Raw genomic sequence first — 16,597 nt, 5'->3', positions numbered from 1 at the left:
ATCATGCATTAATTTAAAAGCAAAAGGTCAAAGCTCGTTACTAATCTAAAATTTACCCGATAAATCTAATATTAAGAACTAAAATCAAAAGCGAGAATCTTTCACCATCTTCTAAAAGATAAAAATAAAAGAAGTTAATCAAATCAATTATAGTTAACAATGAATTAAAATTAAAATTAAAATTAATCTAGACATAAAATATTGTGTTGAAGACCTCGTAGTAACTAAGGGCTAGTTTTTTATTGCTTTTGAAAAGTACTTTTGAGAAGTGCTTTTGAAAATTTTGAGTGTTTGGTATTGCTATCAAAAAGTGCTTTTGAAGAATAAAATGTCCATTTTACACATGATATTATAAAGTAACAAATATGTATTTAAATAATGTTCAAATTAGTTAATATTATGATATTTTAGTAAAAATATAAAATAATTTATTATAACTTATTGTTAATATTTGATTATATAATATTAATTTTAAACATTTCTAAGTAATTAATATTAATTATTTATTAAATTTAATTAGAATATATAAACTATATTTAAATATGTAAATATAATAATTAAATATTTGTAATTAGATATTGACACAATTGTATTATTATAAAAATTATTTTTATTTTTAATTAATGCTTTTAACACATTTGTATTATTTTATTTAAATTTGAATAGATAAGCTCCTTAGTACCTTAAATTTCAATACCATGTAATGTAACAAATTATCAATTTTGATTTAAATTTATATTGCATTTTTATTTAAAATTTAAAATAACTAGTGAATTTAACAATTTATCAATTTAACATTAAAATTTATCGTCTAAATTTTAAAACAAATTGAATGGTAATGGAACAAAAATGATGGGAATTAAGACTGATGATGGGAGGTTTAAGCCAAATAGTAGCAGATTTTTGAACATGTTCGATTCTTTGATATACTGTGGCGCAACCATTTGAACATCAAAAGGTGACCAATAGCGACTTGATTTACAAGTAAGGAAATACCTAATTTAGTAGGAATTTTTGGTAAATGGCAGCAAAATAGCAATACTTGGGAGGTGAAGCAAGTACCAGCAAGCTGATTAAAGGAAGACAAATTAAGAGAAATAGAAAAACTTGCTAATATCCCTTCAATATCGGGGCACTAATTTAAGAGATATGGCAGCAGCAGCAGCAGTTTATAGAGCAAAGTAAGCGCCGAATCAAGGCCAACTGAGGCTTGCGGCAGACCAACAAACAAATGAGACAGAAATAAAAAGGATTAAGCAATTAACATAACAAAATATGCTTAACAGAGATAGAACTCCATAAGTTACTCTATGCATAATAACCACTATTTGTCTTCGGACTTGTAATATTTCAAGAACAACTTTGCTTGCTCGAAGAACAAATTCATTACCTCGCATACGCTTCCAATTTAGCGACTTGCAATTTCATCCATTTTGCCTCCAAAGCCGCCTTCTTTTCACCGTCAACCATATCCAACCCCACCTTTACAACTGTCCCAAGCTTGGAGCTAAGTTCAATCATGAAATCCATGGATATTTTCTGAAATGTCCCCGGAACTCTCACTGTCCCAAGCTTGGATCCAAGTTTAATCATGAAATCCATGGATATTTTCTCTCTGACCTCACTCTGGTACTTCAACACACTGCCATAGTGCCAAATGTACATGACAGTGAGAAAGAAAGTAGCAAAAACAAGTGGAAGCCAACCTCCCTCCATGACCTTCGATAGAACAGTAGAGAAGTAGATCAGCTCTATCGACTCGAATAAGAGTGGAAAACACAAAGCCATAAGCAAATTGGTCTGCCATATCAAAAGCATTACAAGTGTCACCAAGGCAGTTGTGACCAACATAACAACAACTTCAGCTATACCTGAAAAAATAATTAAACGAGCATTAGAGTGAAGCATATGCTAGCAAAAGCAGCACTAGAATACTTTGAATAAACGAAAGGAAAACTGTGGTGAGAAAAGTTGCTAACCATAGGCATTGGCAATATCTGTTGAAAATGGAAACAAAGAAACCAATGAACTTTTTAGCGTCTGCAAAACAAATTTGCAATCTGATAGGTTGCTTACATGAAGCATATGCCATAGACCAACCCCCATTACCATAACATTAAGGTATTTCTTTTTAGTCTTGAAATCCGTCAACAAATGGGTTAAATTCAATACATAAAGTGCCCAAACGAAATCCAATTTCATACCGATTTCATCAACTGAAATGTTGTAATTACTGTGCCTCTTAAACAAAGCAGTTTTAACAGAATCCATGCATTGGGGTTTGGAACCCAAAAGCAAATCCAATAGAGAGAGAGTGAACAATCGAGCTTGCGAAACACCTGCGATCAACACCCATGAGCCGTTTACCAAATGGGAAGCATCAGGTTCCTTGCTAAAATGAAATAAAATCAAATGAAAATACATTCTTCTTATCCTCAATCATAAGTTTAAGGAACCTATAATTTTTAAACAATATAATAAGCAAACAAAACAGAGAACAGAATATTTACCTCAATCAAAGATCTTTCATAAGAATCAAATGATAATATAGCTTTTTGACCCATTTCAATTGACAGTATTCCCTATAGAAGAATGTAAAATTTCTATAAAATTTTAGCTAAACCCTAAACAATCAGAAAACAACTAAAAACAAAGCATAATGAATAATTAAAAAGAAAAAGAAGAAAAGAAACTCACCGGCGGAAGAGGAACAAAGAACCAGAGGAAAAGAAACAAAGGCAAAGAACTTGATATGCCAGGCAAAGAACCAGAGGGAAGAACGATTTTTGGGGGAGAAAAATGGAAATTATCAGCCAAAAGCACTTTTGGCTGAAGAAATGAAGAAATTTTTAACTTATTCATCTGGAGAAAAAGACTTCTCTGATGGTGAATTTTTTTCTAAGATGGAGGCCGTTCTTCGTTCCTTTTAAGAGAAAAGGACTTTTTATTGAAAAATTCCTTCTAAAACACAAAGGAGAATGGGCCCTAACACTGCACCAAAATAGGCTTTTAGCAGCATTTTTAGTGGCGTTTGGATAAAAAACGTCGCTAAAAATCGAGCATTGGCGGCGCTTTTTCAAAAACGCCGCTAAAGATTGAGCGTTAGTGGCGATTTAAGTAAAGCGCCGTTAAAAATGAGCATGAGCGGCGTTTTTGGAAAAACACCGCAAAAAACCTAAGCCCAACGACATCGTTTTCTGACCTTTCGGGGATTTAGCTGCATTTTTGAAAAAGCGCCGCTAATGCTAGGGGCTTTAGCGGCGTTTTTGGAAAAGCGCCGCTAATGCTAGGGGCTTTAGCGTCGTTTTTGAAAAAGCGCCGCAAAAACATTTTATCTGTCTATTTACTATTTGATTTGTTTATTTATATTAATTAAAATTCAATTTATTTTTAATTTAATATTTGTTAAAAATGGATAAATTTGAAATAATGACACGTAGAAATAATTTGAAATAAAAAATAGAAAAATATTTGTTAAAAATGGAAAAATTAAAATACTATTATTTAAAATAATTTTAAAATTTTTGGGGTACATGACTGATTGATTTTTAATTTATATATTAAATAATTTCATATAATTGTAAAAGATACGATAGTATTAATTTTAAAATATTTAATTAATTATCATTATAGTTTAGGGTTTAATATATATGATTTAGGGTATATGGTTAATTTAGGATTTAAGGTCGGTTTAGGAGTTACAATTTTAAGGTTTATAGATTATGAAATTAGGGATTATGGATTAGGGATTCTGGTTTAAGGGTTGTGGTTTAGGGGTTAAGAGTTAAAGATTTAGGGTTTATAGATTTGGTGTTAGGTTAGGGTTTAGGGTTTAGATTAATTAGTGTGTTTTAATTTATATTAATAAGGTTTAGGGGTTAGGGGTTAGGGTTTATGGTTTAAATTAATTAGTGTTTTTTAATTTATATATTAAATAAGGTTTAGGGGTTTGTGATTAGAGGTTAGAGGTTAGAGGTTAAGAGTTAGTGATTTAAGGTTTAGAGATTCGGGGTCGGGTTAAGGTTTAGATTAATTAGTATTTTTTTAATTTATATATTAATTAAGTTCTTATATAATTGTAAAAGAGGGGTTAGGGGTTTAGGGTTTATGATTTATGGTTTAGGGTTTAAGAGATAGGGGTTAAGGGTTTAAGGTTTAGATTAATTGGTATTTTTAATTTATATATTAAATAATTTCTTATATAATTGTAAAAGAGATAATATTATTTTAATATATTAAAATTATGATTATAGTTTAAATTATTTAAGAGATAATAGATCAATTTTATATATATTAAATGGTTTAGGATTTAAGGTTTACTTTAGATTTGTTAAATGATGAAATTTTATACAATTAATTAGTGTTTTTATATTTAAAAATATTTAATCTAAATTTAGATTAAATGGCTTAAATCATTTGATATATTTAAATATTAGATTTAAAAATTGATAAATAAATAAATTAATGTAACAGATTGATATGGATAGATAAGTATCTATTTTGGATAGGACTAAATTATAACAAATAAAAATGAAATACAAAAACTAAAACTATTTCACATTGAACATCTAGCAAAATAGTTATATTTTAGTTAGGAAGATATATCTCTAATAAAATGGAGATTACATCGAAAATGAATAATATAAAATCATGATTAACATCTCAATATTTAATAGAAATTTGATATATGAGAGATTAATTGCTTATATTAGATAATTCTAACTTAATAATTAATTACAACCATTTAATTTTTTCTTATTAAAATATATGATATTTATTTTGAGAGTACTTAGTTTTTTTATAAAAAATAATTTATAAATAATAATAAATATTTTATAAAATTACTTAACTAATAATTTTAATGAGACAAAATAAAAATTTTAATAGAACAAAACAACGTCATTTTATTCAAAATGAAATGATTTTTGTGACATTTTTATAAAAAAAGCCGTAAAAAATAAGCAATAATCATTTTACTTTACAAAATCACACCATTTTACCCAAAATCTCCCCCGTGAAATCCCTAATCTTCCCTAATCTTCCATGGCCGACAATGTTTTGAACTTTCTTTTGATACCCGTTCCCTTTCCATTCACCAAGTCCTTTTTCCTATTACCCTTTCCCCTCTCCCGTCCTCTCTTTCCTCTTCACCTAACTCTATCAAAGGAAACCAGCTTTCCATCTCGCTACCAGACGACGATGTTTTGAACTCCTTCTTCATCGTTTTCTCTACTTCCCCTTCTTCTTCTGCTCTCTAATGGCTAACCGACAAATACGAGTCCCCACCTATTCCACCAAACATGTTTATCTTGTCTTTCAGAACAAAAGAAACGACACCACCAGCCTAAGCCTAAACAGATCCGAGCTTTCTATTTTGGCTAAACCAAGACTATAGCTTGTTCCAAAGATAACTTCACTGCATTTTCTCTGCTTGCTTTTTTCCAATGGATGTTTTCTAGCTTCTTTTGTTTTGGAGGTTAGTTAGCTTCTTTTCTGGGTTTTATTTCTATTTGGGGTTCTTTTGTATAGCTCTGCCATTGTTTATGCCTATGGAATGTGTTCTTTGTTTTGTTTTTCTTTTCAATGGGTTGCTTTTAATGTTGTTGAAATTTGAAACTTAGATTGCTTTTCTGGATCTGCTACTTCTTTTATTTCTTATTCCATTCTCTAGGCATATATGTTTGATTATGTGTTAAGGCATAATACATTGAGACCTGATATATGTATATGCATGTATTATTCACCTCATTACCTTTGCAAGGATTAAAGATTGTTGAAATTGATATTGGAAATATAAATTCTCTAAGTGGGAATTTGCAGTCAAATAGGTAGAACGAACACCTGACTAAGGTCTTAAAGAATGATTTCTTACAAGTTATTAATAACCTGGAAAGACAGGTGATAAACTGTGTGGTTTAGGACAACTTGCTGTCTATTTGCATCCATTTTCATCCATATGGTACTTTTATCCTGCTAAAGAGAACAGGAGGAAAATGTTGAAGCTTTATTGACCTGAAATTGCAGGTTCATTGCCTTTCTTGACGCAAGTTCCAAACTCTAAAAATGTGAGTGAAAAGCATCGCGTCCCTGTTCCTACAACAGATGATTTAACACAGGTTTTAGAAGATGTCTGCATCGGCTATATATTGTCTCACTTCAAAGGTCTTGACACGGTATATGAGTGGTCCAGTGTTCTTTCCCTTGGCGAGCAGCAACGCCTTGCTTTTGCACGTTTGTTGCTTTCTAAACCAAAGTTGGCCCTATTGGATGAATCCACCAGTGCTTTGGATGAGGTCAATGAGGTATGTCTGAATTCTAAAATTTATACTCTTTATTCTTGTGAAGCCATGTGGTCTTATGAACTCTAGACTTCTCCTTAACTTCGTGTTATTGAGGTTTTTTTAGATGAATGTCTCATATTCAATGTCCTTGTCCAAGTAAATAATATTCATATTCTTTGCTTGTAATGTAACTGACACCTTTGGACCACAAAGAATGGGAGAACATAGTAATAGCCAAATGAAAATTATTCCTGCTACACAATGTTATGTTCACGGGTTATGAATTGTGTCACATGGCGGTTCATGGGAAATAACCTGCTTCGATTCATAAAGTTTTACCCTTGTTGTATGATTTGTAATATATATGTAACTCATCAGGGAGCTCTTAACCTTGGACTCGTTAGGGAGAAAGTCTTAAACCTCAATAATTTGAATGAAAGTCTGTCTTATTTTATTACTAAGAATTGCCCGGTAAGGTTACATAGGGTTTTAGTCTTGTAGAATAAGGGTGGGTTTGGTTCGCTATAATGGAATAGAGGCGTAATGGAATAGAGACGTAATAGGTAATCTTTTTGTTTGGTTCGCTCTAATGGAATAGAGGCGTAATAGTATTCTTGTGTTTGGTTGAATGGAATAGAGGTGTAATAGCATAAGGAAAAAAACTAAAATGACTAAAATACCCTTAGCAGAATTTTTTTTAAGTAGATGATTATTGTTAATCTTATTAAATTTTAATAAGATTATTAATATAAATAATAAATAATTTAATCATATTTTAACATAATTATTATTAAATATAATTTAATAAAATTATTAATATTAAATATTCTTATATGAATTTATTAAAATCATAATATATAACGCTATAAAATATAATTTTAACATAATTACTATTAAATATAATTTAATAAAATTCTTAATATTAAATATTCTTATATGAATTTACTAAAATCATAATATATAATACTACAATACTTACAAATTCTATTAATCTGGTCCTAACTTTAAAAATTCTATAAACTTAACCTTCAATTTTACATATTATATCAATTTAACTTTTATTCTTAAAATTCAAAATAAAAATTAAAAACTAAAAATTTAAACATTTATTTTTCGATAAAATACATGCAAAATTATAAAAATATTTATAAATAAATGAATATCTATTTTCTCATTTTTTTAACATGACATTTATTTATTAGAATAATAAATTTATAAATAAAACAATTTAAGGAGAAAAAGCAATGAAAAAGAATTAGAAAAATTTTAAAAAATATTAAACATTAACGCCACCATGCTTAATTTTGATAAAAACTACAATAAAAAAGATAAAGTTGACGTCCTTAGATTGTTGGCCCAAAATGCCAAATTTACATCCACGAGAAATTTTTTTTCAAGTACTTTTTAACTGAAACCAAACTTGGGAATAAAGCACATGTCATTCCGCTTTGCCCGCATGTTGCAACCAAGGCCAATCTGAGTCACATAGGTCGACTGGAGAGTTGCCATCGCTATCCTTCGTATCTTTGTCTACATTTTGTTTTACAAGAAATTTGGCAATGTCTTCCCTCTCACACATAACAGCATAGTGCAATGGGGTTTGACCTTCATTGTCCTTCCAATAGAAAGAAAAAACAATGATTTTAACAACAATGCTTACAACACCAGAAAGAGAAGAGAAATATAGAGCATTGTGCACCATTTAACATAAAAAAATTTCTTATTTACTTCGGTATGCTTTTGAAAACGGTTCAAAAACACTCTAAAGACAGTTATTTCACATTTGTTTTTGTGCATTACAGGTACATCAAACAGGGATAGTTTCAGCACACACAAATAGGTTAGGAGGTGAATACCAGTAAAACCGTAACAACGATACAATAATTACCTTAGCATTCACATCCAAGACAACCACTGCTCTGTTAAAAACCAGGATTAATCGCATGTATGATTGGAATCAACTATAACAACTCAATGCTGGATCTTGTACAAGGAAAACAAAGCCATTAACTTGGCAACCATACATCTGAAATAAGCATATGAAACTGAGGTTCAAAATAATCAAAGAAAATGAAGCTTCAAAATGTGTGACATTGAACACATAATCAATTACAGAAAAGTTGCTATGTTTTGGCACTAAAAGCAACCGCAAGCCACAACTACCAGCATGTCAAGAATTAAATTTGTTTTGGCACTAAAAGTAAACCACTTCACAATAACCAGCATGACAAGGATTGAATTTGTTTGGGCACTAAAAGCAACCGCAACCGCAAGCCACAAGTACCAGTCCAACCCCTTAACCTACAGCTTAATTGCAGAAACCTTATAAGCCCTCAAACCGATATATATTGCCGAATCTACATGACATGTTGTACATATCTAACCACTATATTTTGCACATCCATATCCAATCACAGTAGATAAAAGAAACTGCCTCAAAATTGTAACTAGGCAGCACCGAAAAGTGCTTTGTACTTAGCCTTGAATGTTCCCACCAAGGGGAAGGTAAAGAGTATGTAAATAAGCTCTGAAAATACAACAAATGAACAACAAGGTTTCTTCCCAAAGCATCTCTCAGTCAGAGGCAATTAATAAGACCTATTATCTATATCTCGAAACAAAAACGCTTGTGTCATGCAATCAGCAACCCAGAACTTCAAGCAAGGAATGATCCAAAATCGAAAACTCCCACATACATCTCATCTTATAGCTTTGATCACACAAGTAAGCACAAAAAATAATAATAATAAAAAACCCAAAATCCCATACTAACAAAAGCAAACTTAAAAAGCTACACAAACAAAACATTAAAACTCCCGTCTTATAATCCAAGAAGGCTAAGAGTAAGAGGACTGATGTGATAAATATCCAGCTCAAATAAACAATATAAGAAGAGATGAAGAAAAAAAAATGACCCCATGGAGGCAAAAAGAGCAGAAATCCAACATGGAAGGTAACCAGAAGATAGCATCTAAAATCCCCAAAGCAAAACCCTAATTCCAGAAAGGAGAAAATTAGCTGTAATGGGTATGCGATTACCCATCTATTAATAACTTCCCTTCCAATTCCCATCTATTAATAGCTATAATGATGTTATAGTTAAATTCCTGAGAGAACAATAATTAAAAATAAAAAAGTTAATAACTTCCCTTCCAATTCCTTTCTTCCCAACTGTTTCCCCTTCGATTCTTGGTAAGAAGAACAAAGGAGAGAAAAGGGGTTTTCTAGGAATGAAAGAAAATGAAAATGACTACCTTGAAAACGGCATAATAGCTAATCGTTGAAGAAGACTGGGAGGGTAAAACAGGGCATAGAAATTGGGAAGACGACCGTAATAGCTAATCGTCGTTTTGGGAAGGGAATACAAAAGCAGAGATTTTGGGGAATAAGCCTGTAATGTAATACGCCCGTAATAGGTATTGCAGCGAACCAAACGCCGAATTAGATGAGGCGCGTGGAATAGATGGATAATCGCATACCCATTACAGCGAACCAAACACGCTGTAAGAATCTAAAATTAACTTGTAGAATAAGAAACTATAATTAAGGTATCCTTAACATATAGTTTGCTGGTAGTTCTAGAAAAGCACAAAAAATAATACCTTGGGAAGGTATCCTTAACATATAGTTTGTCGATAGTTCTACAATGTTAAAATATGTCATAAAGTCTATGTACTTTTCATAAATTTAAAATTTAGTCCCTAATCTTTTATTTTTAAGAATTTAATCCCTCCACTTTTCAGATTTCAAAATTCAGGTCTAAGTGTTAATACAGTTTAAGACTATTTTGTTAAATCCATGTTCATTACAATGTTATTTTTTAGTTACATTGCTATCAAGTGAGTTTTTTTTTTTTTTTTGTATTTCAGAATGTGTCACCAACAAATTTAACAACAAACCAAAAAAAAAAACATTATTAACAATTGGATCTTAATTTTTGGTTGCACTCCCTTTCTAGAGTGTTAAAAACCATTCTCCCTTCCAAGATTAAGAATTACATTAATTGTGTTGTGCTTAAATTCCATATACAGGCCCATTTGTACGAGAAAATGAAGGCAGCGGGCATCACATATATCAGTATCGGTCATCGTCGTACCTTATATGCTTATCATAATAGGGTCCTATATATCATTGGCAGATGCAGATAGCAGACAACGCAATTGGAACATCAAATTCATTGAGCAGGACACTTCACACAATTTCTTGAAGTTATAGTTGTAGCTGCCCTAAAGTTTGGTCAAAATGCTTTAAGCCGATTTCTTCATCAAATTGGAAAAAAGAAAAAGAAAAAGTACACGGCAAAAAGGTTTCCTATGGATCATACTTCCAGCAGGTAAAATGTAACCACTAATCACTTCAATATATATTATATATATTATATGTGATTACTTATAGCTATTGCAAGCAAATTCTTGAATGTAAATTTTTGTCGGCTTTGACATATTATCTTAGTGCTAGTTGTAAACTTACTAGTGCATCATGTGCTTTATTTTAATTTTAGGAAAACGGTATAGTTTACCTAATTCACGGATAATGTAAATTCTTGAATGTAAATGTTTAGGAAAACGATATAGTTTACCTAATTCACGGATAATGATACATCAGCCTCTTGGTGGAGCTCAAGGAGGTCAAACTGATATCGATATTCAGGTATTATGCTTTTTTTCTCAACAAGCCTTGTGTTTAAATTTTGTACTTCCTTCCTTACCCTCTGTATGAATATTAAACATGATTCTCAGGCAAATGAAATGCTGCATCATAAGGCAAATTTAAACGGGTATCTTGCTTACCACACCGGTCAAAGCTTGGATCAGATTAACCAGGATACTGACCGTAATTTTTTTATGAGCGTGAAAGAAGCAAAGGAATACGGACTTATTAACGGTGTCATTATGAATCCTCTTAAAGCTCTTCATCCACTAGCTCCTACAGCTGATAGTAACGAATAGCCGGGTCTTCCTTCAGGTATTTTTACTATCATTTGACATGGCTAAGAGATAACTCGAAATGATTGTTCGGTTTTCTGATTACTGGTACCATGTACTTCACTCACTGAATCTTTTGGCTGAAATTCATGGCTCTTAACTGTCCCTTGTTTCTTACTACCGTTAATCCATGAACAGGATCGATATAGACACATAGATTCTAGTTTTACCCTTTTTTTCTAAGATACGCTGATTTTGCATTGTTTTCACGTGCTTATTTCTGCTCTTGTTCTCACTGATGTAAGATTGAATTAGTTTAAAAGTGTTTTCTGCTAATGGGTATTGTTTAGCACTCTTCAGTCTAAACTATTGTAATTTATATTTATTGTGGATATATTGCCATGTCTATGTTTTTGAATTTGATGAATTACTGATATGCACGACGTGTTTGCTTTACTAGACTTTAAATGGTGGAATTTCTTTGTTTTTGGATACAAATGCTATGCAGTAGCTAAAATTTGGATGAAATGATACACAGTTTTGAGATTTCTTTTGAATTCAAAATTGCCCAAGCTGCATTTAAGTGATTGCATATGTGAAAGTGTGCGTTTTTCTTGTCCATATGTCACATGTCAGGCTTTAAGTTTATGAAACCTGAGGATTAGTATATAATAGATATATCATTATTTTCTGTTTAGATAATTAAGCACCAGCTATGTTTAGCAATTAACTTCTGTCAGGCTAGTTAAATTTTTAATAACCAACTTTCAATCCCAGATGAGAACTTCGTTTTTAATAACCATGTTTTTGTTACCTAAGTTTTTCACCATTCATCCCTCTTTCTCATATATTCATGCTAGGTTGGAAACTAGAGAAGGTTAACCTTTTATTTCTTTGTAGAAGGATAATACTTGCTATATAATGGTTAAGACTAAAAGTAACATCATTCGTATGTTTTTAGAAAATATTTTAATTTTTTATGAAAGTAAGATATTAGAAGTATGCCGATGATGAAATTAGCTCTTATAAATCACTTCTGGACTGTTGTGTGATCACATGTCTTGCTATATATGGACTGTTGTGTGATCACATGTTGCCATGCTAAACTAGCAGCACTCTTATCTTAATTTTGCAGTCACTACTCAGAGGTAGGTTCTTGCTTGAAAGACCTGTTGAAGAGGAGAGACCACCTTCAGTGACAGTGAGTGAATTAAATCAATTAAGTCACTACTCAGAAGTAAAATATCAATTAGCCTGTTACTTTATCAGAATGTGTTATATTTTCTCAACAATGTCTAATTTGAGTTTATAGAAGCAATAAACCCATGTAGTAAACAGTAGATGTAGTAAACCCATTTTAGTCTAATTTCAAAGGGTTTTTGAATTTCCAATTTAGTCTATAAATTTTCAAGTTTATACTGTACATATTGAACTTGTGCATTTTTTTTGCAATCAATTAGTTGCACTATTTGAACTTGTAATTTTGCTATTTAAATATTAACATGATTTTTCAATATTTTGACTAAAAAATATTAATTTATTATATGATTAAATACTATCTTTTTGACTAAAAGTATATATTTAATACTAATTAATTTTTGATATTAATAATGTTTAATTTTAATATTTAATATTTTTAAATGTTTTTAAAAGTTAGTGGCGTTTTTATGTAAAATGCCGCTAAAGAGCGTTTGTGATAAAAAGCGTTGTTAAAAGCCATGTTCTTTAGTGGCGATTGTTAGAAAAGCATCGCTAAAAGTCATGTTCTTTGGCGGCGTTTGTTATAAAAGCGTTGCTAATGAACATGGCCTTTAGCGGCGTTTGTGGGGAAAGTGCCGCTAAAAGTCATGATCTATAGCGGCGTTTGATGGAGAAGCGCCGCTAAAGGTTATGACCGAGAAGTGCCAACCTTTAGCGGCGTTTGTGGGAGAAGCGCCACAAATGTTAGCGGCATTGTCAATAGCGGCATTTTTTGCGACGCTTCAATACTTTTTTTAGCGCCGCTAAAGGCCTAAAAAAACGCCGCTAAAACCCTGTTTTGGTGTAATGTAAGTGGTGAAAAGCAATAAGGGTTATTGGAGGTTGGCGGCTTGAATCTTTCTCTTGTGGTTTTAACTCTCTAAAAGAAATTGATTTTATATACAAAGCAAGAAAATAGAAGAACAAAGACAAGTAATCTTTTTCTTTATCAATAGGGATGTTTACAATATTTCTCCAAAGTCTATATTGATAGATATAAGAAGTATAAATGAAATAAAACTCTAATTCTAATAACTATTAGAGTCTTAAAGTACATCAAACTTATCTTGATTTTGATGAAAATATACTTAATAATAAAATATTCATAAAATATTTAAATATATTTTATATATATTTATTTCAAATGATTAGATCTCGATTTTTTTCTGTATCATTAAATTATATTTTATATTATTATCTCTTTATTTTTTAAAATATTTAACAACCTTATTTTATTTTTTTATTTTGTTAGATTACTAGGAGTCATTAATTTGTAATTTGGTTTTTTTTTTTGTAATTTGATCAAATAAAGTTGGTTTAAATAGTAATATCTCAATATATTATAGGTTAATGCTAGAATTTATCATAGGTCGAGCCACCCACCCAGGCCTGAAGACTCAACCAAAAAGTGGGAGGGTTTTGGCAAAAATATAAGCTCGAAAGATGGGTTAGGACGAAAAATAAGACCCGTTTTCTAAACAGGCCAATCCTCGGGTAGGATATTTTTGGCCCGACTCGAATAAGCCTAAAATTTTTCCCCTGTTGTTTTGTTGTTGTTATGTTGTTATTTTGTTACCATTTCGTTATTATATTACTACTATTTTGTTGTTATTGTTTGAATATTGCATAACTCTTATTTTATTATTAATTTTGTTACTATATTAGACGCATTTACTTGCTAAGTTGTAACTATCTTAGTATTATTTAAGTATAGACTTTTTTTAATGTTTTTTCAATTTGTTGGGAAATATTTATTTTAATATTTTAGCATATTTGATGTATTATATTTTTAAATTTGTTTTTATATAAAAATAATCTAAAAAAATTAATATGGGTGAGCCGAGTTGGGTTCAGATTTAGCATTTTTAATTTGGACCAAACTTTGGCAGAATTTTAAGCTTATTTTTCAGGTCGGGCCCGAGCCTAAAAAACGGGACTAAAATTTTGTTTCATTAGTCTGACCCATGATCAGATCTAGTTATCGCTTTAATTATGATTTTATGTAGAATGTTGGTATTTTCTACAATTTTTAATTTATTTTAAATATGTTATTATATATTATTTATGTAAAGTTTAAATTTGGAAATTTTATGTAAAAACTAATACATTTTCTTTCCTTTTCATAGTTTAAACAAACAAGAGATATTACAATTTCTTTCTTTTACTTCATAAATTTTAATTATCCAAACATAAGTATATCATTTTCTTTCTTTAATCTGCTTCGGTTTAATGTAATTTTGTTAATTTTAAGTGGTTATACTTGTAAACAATTCTACAAAACTCAAATATGTTGTGATTTTTAAATTTGAGAAAATTGAAGAATGCAAGTATTGTTTTTTTTTACAAAGAAGATTCAAACATCCTATTAATAGGTCACAATTTGAGTTATAAGTAGGTTTAAGTATGCAAATTTACAGGTTAAAATGTGTCATAAGTTCCTATACATTTCAAAATTAGAATTTAATCTCTATACTTTGGAATTTAGTACCTCTACTTCTCGATTCTAAAATTCAAGTCCAACTGTTAACATTGTTAACTTTTTTTTTGTTAATTTAAGTTAATTATAAAGCCATCTTTTTAATTACATTGCTACCAAGTGAATTTTTTTTTTGTTTGAAAAATGTCACGGCAATGAATTTAACAAAAAAAAAACAATGTTAATGACTGAACCTGAATTTTAAAACTTGAAAAGTAGAGTGACTAGATTCCATGAAATGTAAGTACAGAGACTAAATTCCTATTTCTTGAAAAGTACAGGGACTTGTGGCATATTTTAACCTTTTTTACATTAATTTATACTACTAGATATCTATCACGTACACATATGCATGTGGAAACTACGTACTTAGAGAACAAATGTTAGTTTAAAAATAACATTGCAATAAATAATGAAATGTATGTTTTGAAATTAATTAATAATAAGATAAATTATTTGATATACTACCAATGGAGATTTTAGATTGCACAAGCAGTGTTAGGGGGTTGACAAGTGTCCTAAAGGGGTATAATAGAATATTTTTAAGAAGAAAAAGGAAAAAGATACACATGTCAATTTTTCAAGGCTGCTTTTGGAATAAAAAAAAGTACATTATTAGTGTATCAAATACTAACCTAATAATAAAACATGAAATATATACGATGTTAAAATGAATAAAAATAGATTAAATTGTAAGGAAAATAAAATTTAAATACGTAAATAGATTATATAAAAATATTACATGCAATGTTGCTGCCATCGATCTTAAGTTAGTGTCGAGTTGACTTATGACACCAACTCAATCAACAACATTATCATTTTATCAATGCATATAATTGATGTAGGGAATAAAGTATGCATAATACAATTAAAATGTAAATATTATATTAAAATATTTTTTTAGTTTTGTTGTGAAGTTAATATTTTATTGATGCTAAATAGCATGGGTTAAAATCCAGCCACATGTAATTTTTGTGGGTTCTTTTAAAAAAGACTAAAATACCCCCGAACAATATAACTTATTCTAAATTCAAAAGGACAATTTTTCTAATCAAGTTTATGCCCGATTGACTTGTAACACCAATTCAATTAGGGGCTTAAATAGAAGTATAGAGACGAAAGGACATTAAAGTAATTTCCCTACCTGAGTTGGTGCCCTGCTATCTCGTGACACCAACTAAATTAGAGGCTTAAATAGAAGTAAATATATGTAATTATAGAGGTAATAAAGTGTGCATAATAAAATTAAAATGTATAAAAGGATCAAAATAGAGCTTTGGTTATTCAAGGTTTTACATGTAACCTCCCCAACCCGGCCTAGACGTTAGACCTGTAACACCCTGGATTTTGGGGTTAGAATTTTTGTGATTTGTAGGTAGGGTCAGTGGCTAGATCAGACAATTGGGTTTGTTGCTGTGTTTTATGTCAAATGGGTTTGCTGGTCTGGTAGTTTGTTGTGTGTTAGTTTGCTTCTAGGTTTTGGGTTCGAATCTTCGTGTGTGTTTATGGGATAATTTTATTTTAGATATTTATGTATTTTTGTTTTTATTTTATGTATTTATGTATTTATTTGTTTATCTTATTTTAGTTAGTGAATTAAAAAAATATTTTAAACACGTTTTTCTCTCCCTTTCTAGTACGTTTGTTTTTTCTTTTTATTTTCTCCTCCTTCTCCC

General features: G+C 30.3%; 3 protein-coding genes across 8 annotated transcripts; 1 reads left to right on the top strand and 2 right to left on the bottom strand.

The window, feature by feature from the left end:
- Positions 1 to 2,287: 2,287 nt before the first annotated feature.
- Positions 2,288 to 2,872, bottom strand: LOC105793883 (uncharacterized). The gene is made up of 3 exons (XM_052627780.1): positions 2,698 to 2,872; positions 2,511 to 2,582; positions 2,288 to 2,392 (listed from the first exon to the last, which is right to left on the bottom strand). The coding sequence occupies exons 1-3, from the start codon at positions 2,860 to 2,862 to the stop codon at positions 2,381 to 2,383; spliced, it is 249 nt and encodes an 82-aa protein (XP_052483740.1). The 5' UTR covers positions 2,863 to 2,872; the 3' UTR covers positions 2,288 to 2,380.
- A 2,134-nt stretch (positions 2,873 to 5,006) lies between these two features.
- LOC105793884 (ABC transporter D family member 2, chloroplastic) lies at positions 5,007 to 12,597 on the top strand. 3 transcript variants are annotated; one of them, XR_008194340.1, is made up of 6 exons: positions 5,015 to 5,476; positions 6,025 to 6,302; positions 10,313 to 10,614; positions 10,887 to 10,931; positions 11,021 to 11,246; positions 12,342 to 12,597. XR_008194340.1 is itself a non-coding variant. In XM_052628210.1 (2 exons), exons 1-2 carry the CDS (start codon positions 5,449 to 5,451, stop codon positions 6,366 to 6,368), a joined length of 372 nt encoding a protein of 123 aa, XP_052484170.1. In that variant the 5' UTR covers positions 5,007 to 5,448; the 3' UTR covers positions 6,369 to 6,428. The 3 variants fall into 3 exon arrangements, 1 of the variants encoding a protein (XP_052484170.1); XR_008194339.1 differs by having other exon boundaries at positions 5,020 to 5,476; positions 10,843 to 10,931; XM_052628210.1 differs by lacking the exons at positions 10,313 to 10,614; positions 10,887 to 10,931; positions 11,021 to 11,246; positions 12,342 to 12,597 and having other exon boundaries at positions 5,007 to 5,476; positions 6,025 to 6,428.
- Positions 7,537 to 9,887, bottom strand: LOC105793885 (acyl-CoA-binding domain-containing protein 2). 4 transcript variants are annotated; one of them, XR_001133624.2, is made up of 3 exons: positions 9,536 to 9,887; positions 8,170 to 8,582; positions 7,537 to 7,896 (listed from the first exon to the last, which is right to left on the bottom strand). XR_001133624.2 is itself a non-coding variant. In XM_012622777.2 (2 exons), exons 1-2 carry the CDS (start codon positions 8,224 to 8,226, stop codon positions 7,720 to 7,722), a joined length of 234 nt encoding a protein of 77 aa, XP_012478231.1. In that variant the 5' UTR covers positions 8,227 to 8,307; the 3' UTR covers positions 7,537 to 7,719. The 4 variants fall into 4 exon arrangements, 1 of the variants encoding a protein (XP_012478231.1); XR_001133626.2 differs by having other exon boundaries at positions 8,170 to 8,264; positions 9,536 to 9,883; XR_001133625.2 differs by having other exon boundaries at positions 8,170 to 8,307; positions 9,536 to 9,882.
- Positions 12,598 to 16,597: the final 4,000 nt, after the last annotated feature.

This window comes from Gossypium raimondii, chromosome 3 (assembly GCF_025698545.1).
Source record: "Gossypium raimondii isolate GPD5lz chromosome 3, ASM2569854v1, whole genome shotgun sequence".
NCBI lineage: Eukaryota > Viridiplantae > Streptophyta > Magnoliopsida > Malvales > Malvaceae > Gossypium > Gossypium raimondii.
The sequence above is the reverse complement of the archived record's forward strand: the minus strand, read 5'-3'. Positions and strand labels throughout refer to the sequence as shown.

Coding starts and splice junctions, on each gene's coding strand:
- LOC105793883 (XM_052627780.1), bottom strand. CDS start 2,862: ATGAATAAGTTAAAAATTTCTTCATTTCTTCAGCCAAAAGTGCTTTTG. Junction 2,583..2,697: donor TCTTTGTTCCTCTTCCGCCG/GTGAGTTTCTTT, acceptor ATTCTTCTATAG/GGAATACTGTCAATTGAAAT.
- LOC105793884 (XM_052628210.1), top strand. CDS start 5,449: ATGTTTTCTAGCTTCTTTTGTTTTGGAG. Junction 5,477..6,024: donor TAGCTTCTTTTGTTTTGGAG/GTTAGTTAGCTT, acceptor CTGAAATTGCAG/GTTCATTGCCTTTCTTGACG.
- LOC105793885 (XM_012622777.2), bottom strand. CDS start 8,226: ATGCGATTAATCCTGGTTTTTAACAGAGCAGTGGTTGTCTTGGATGTG. Junction 7,897..8,169: donor TCTTGGATGTGAATGCTAAG/GTAATTATTGTA, acceptor TTCTATTGGAAG/GACAATGAAGGTCAAACCCC.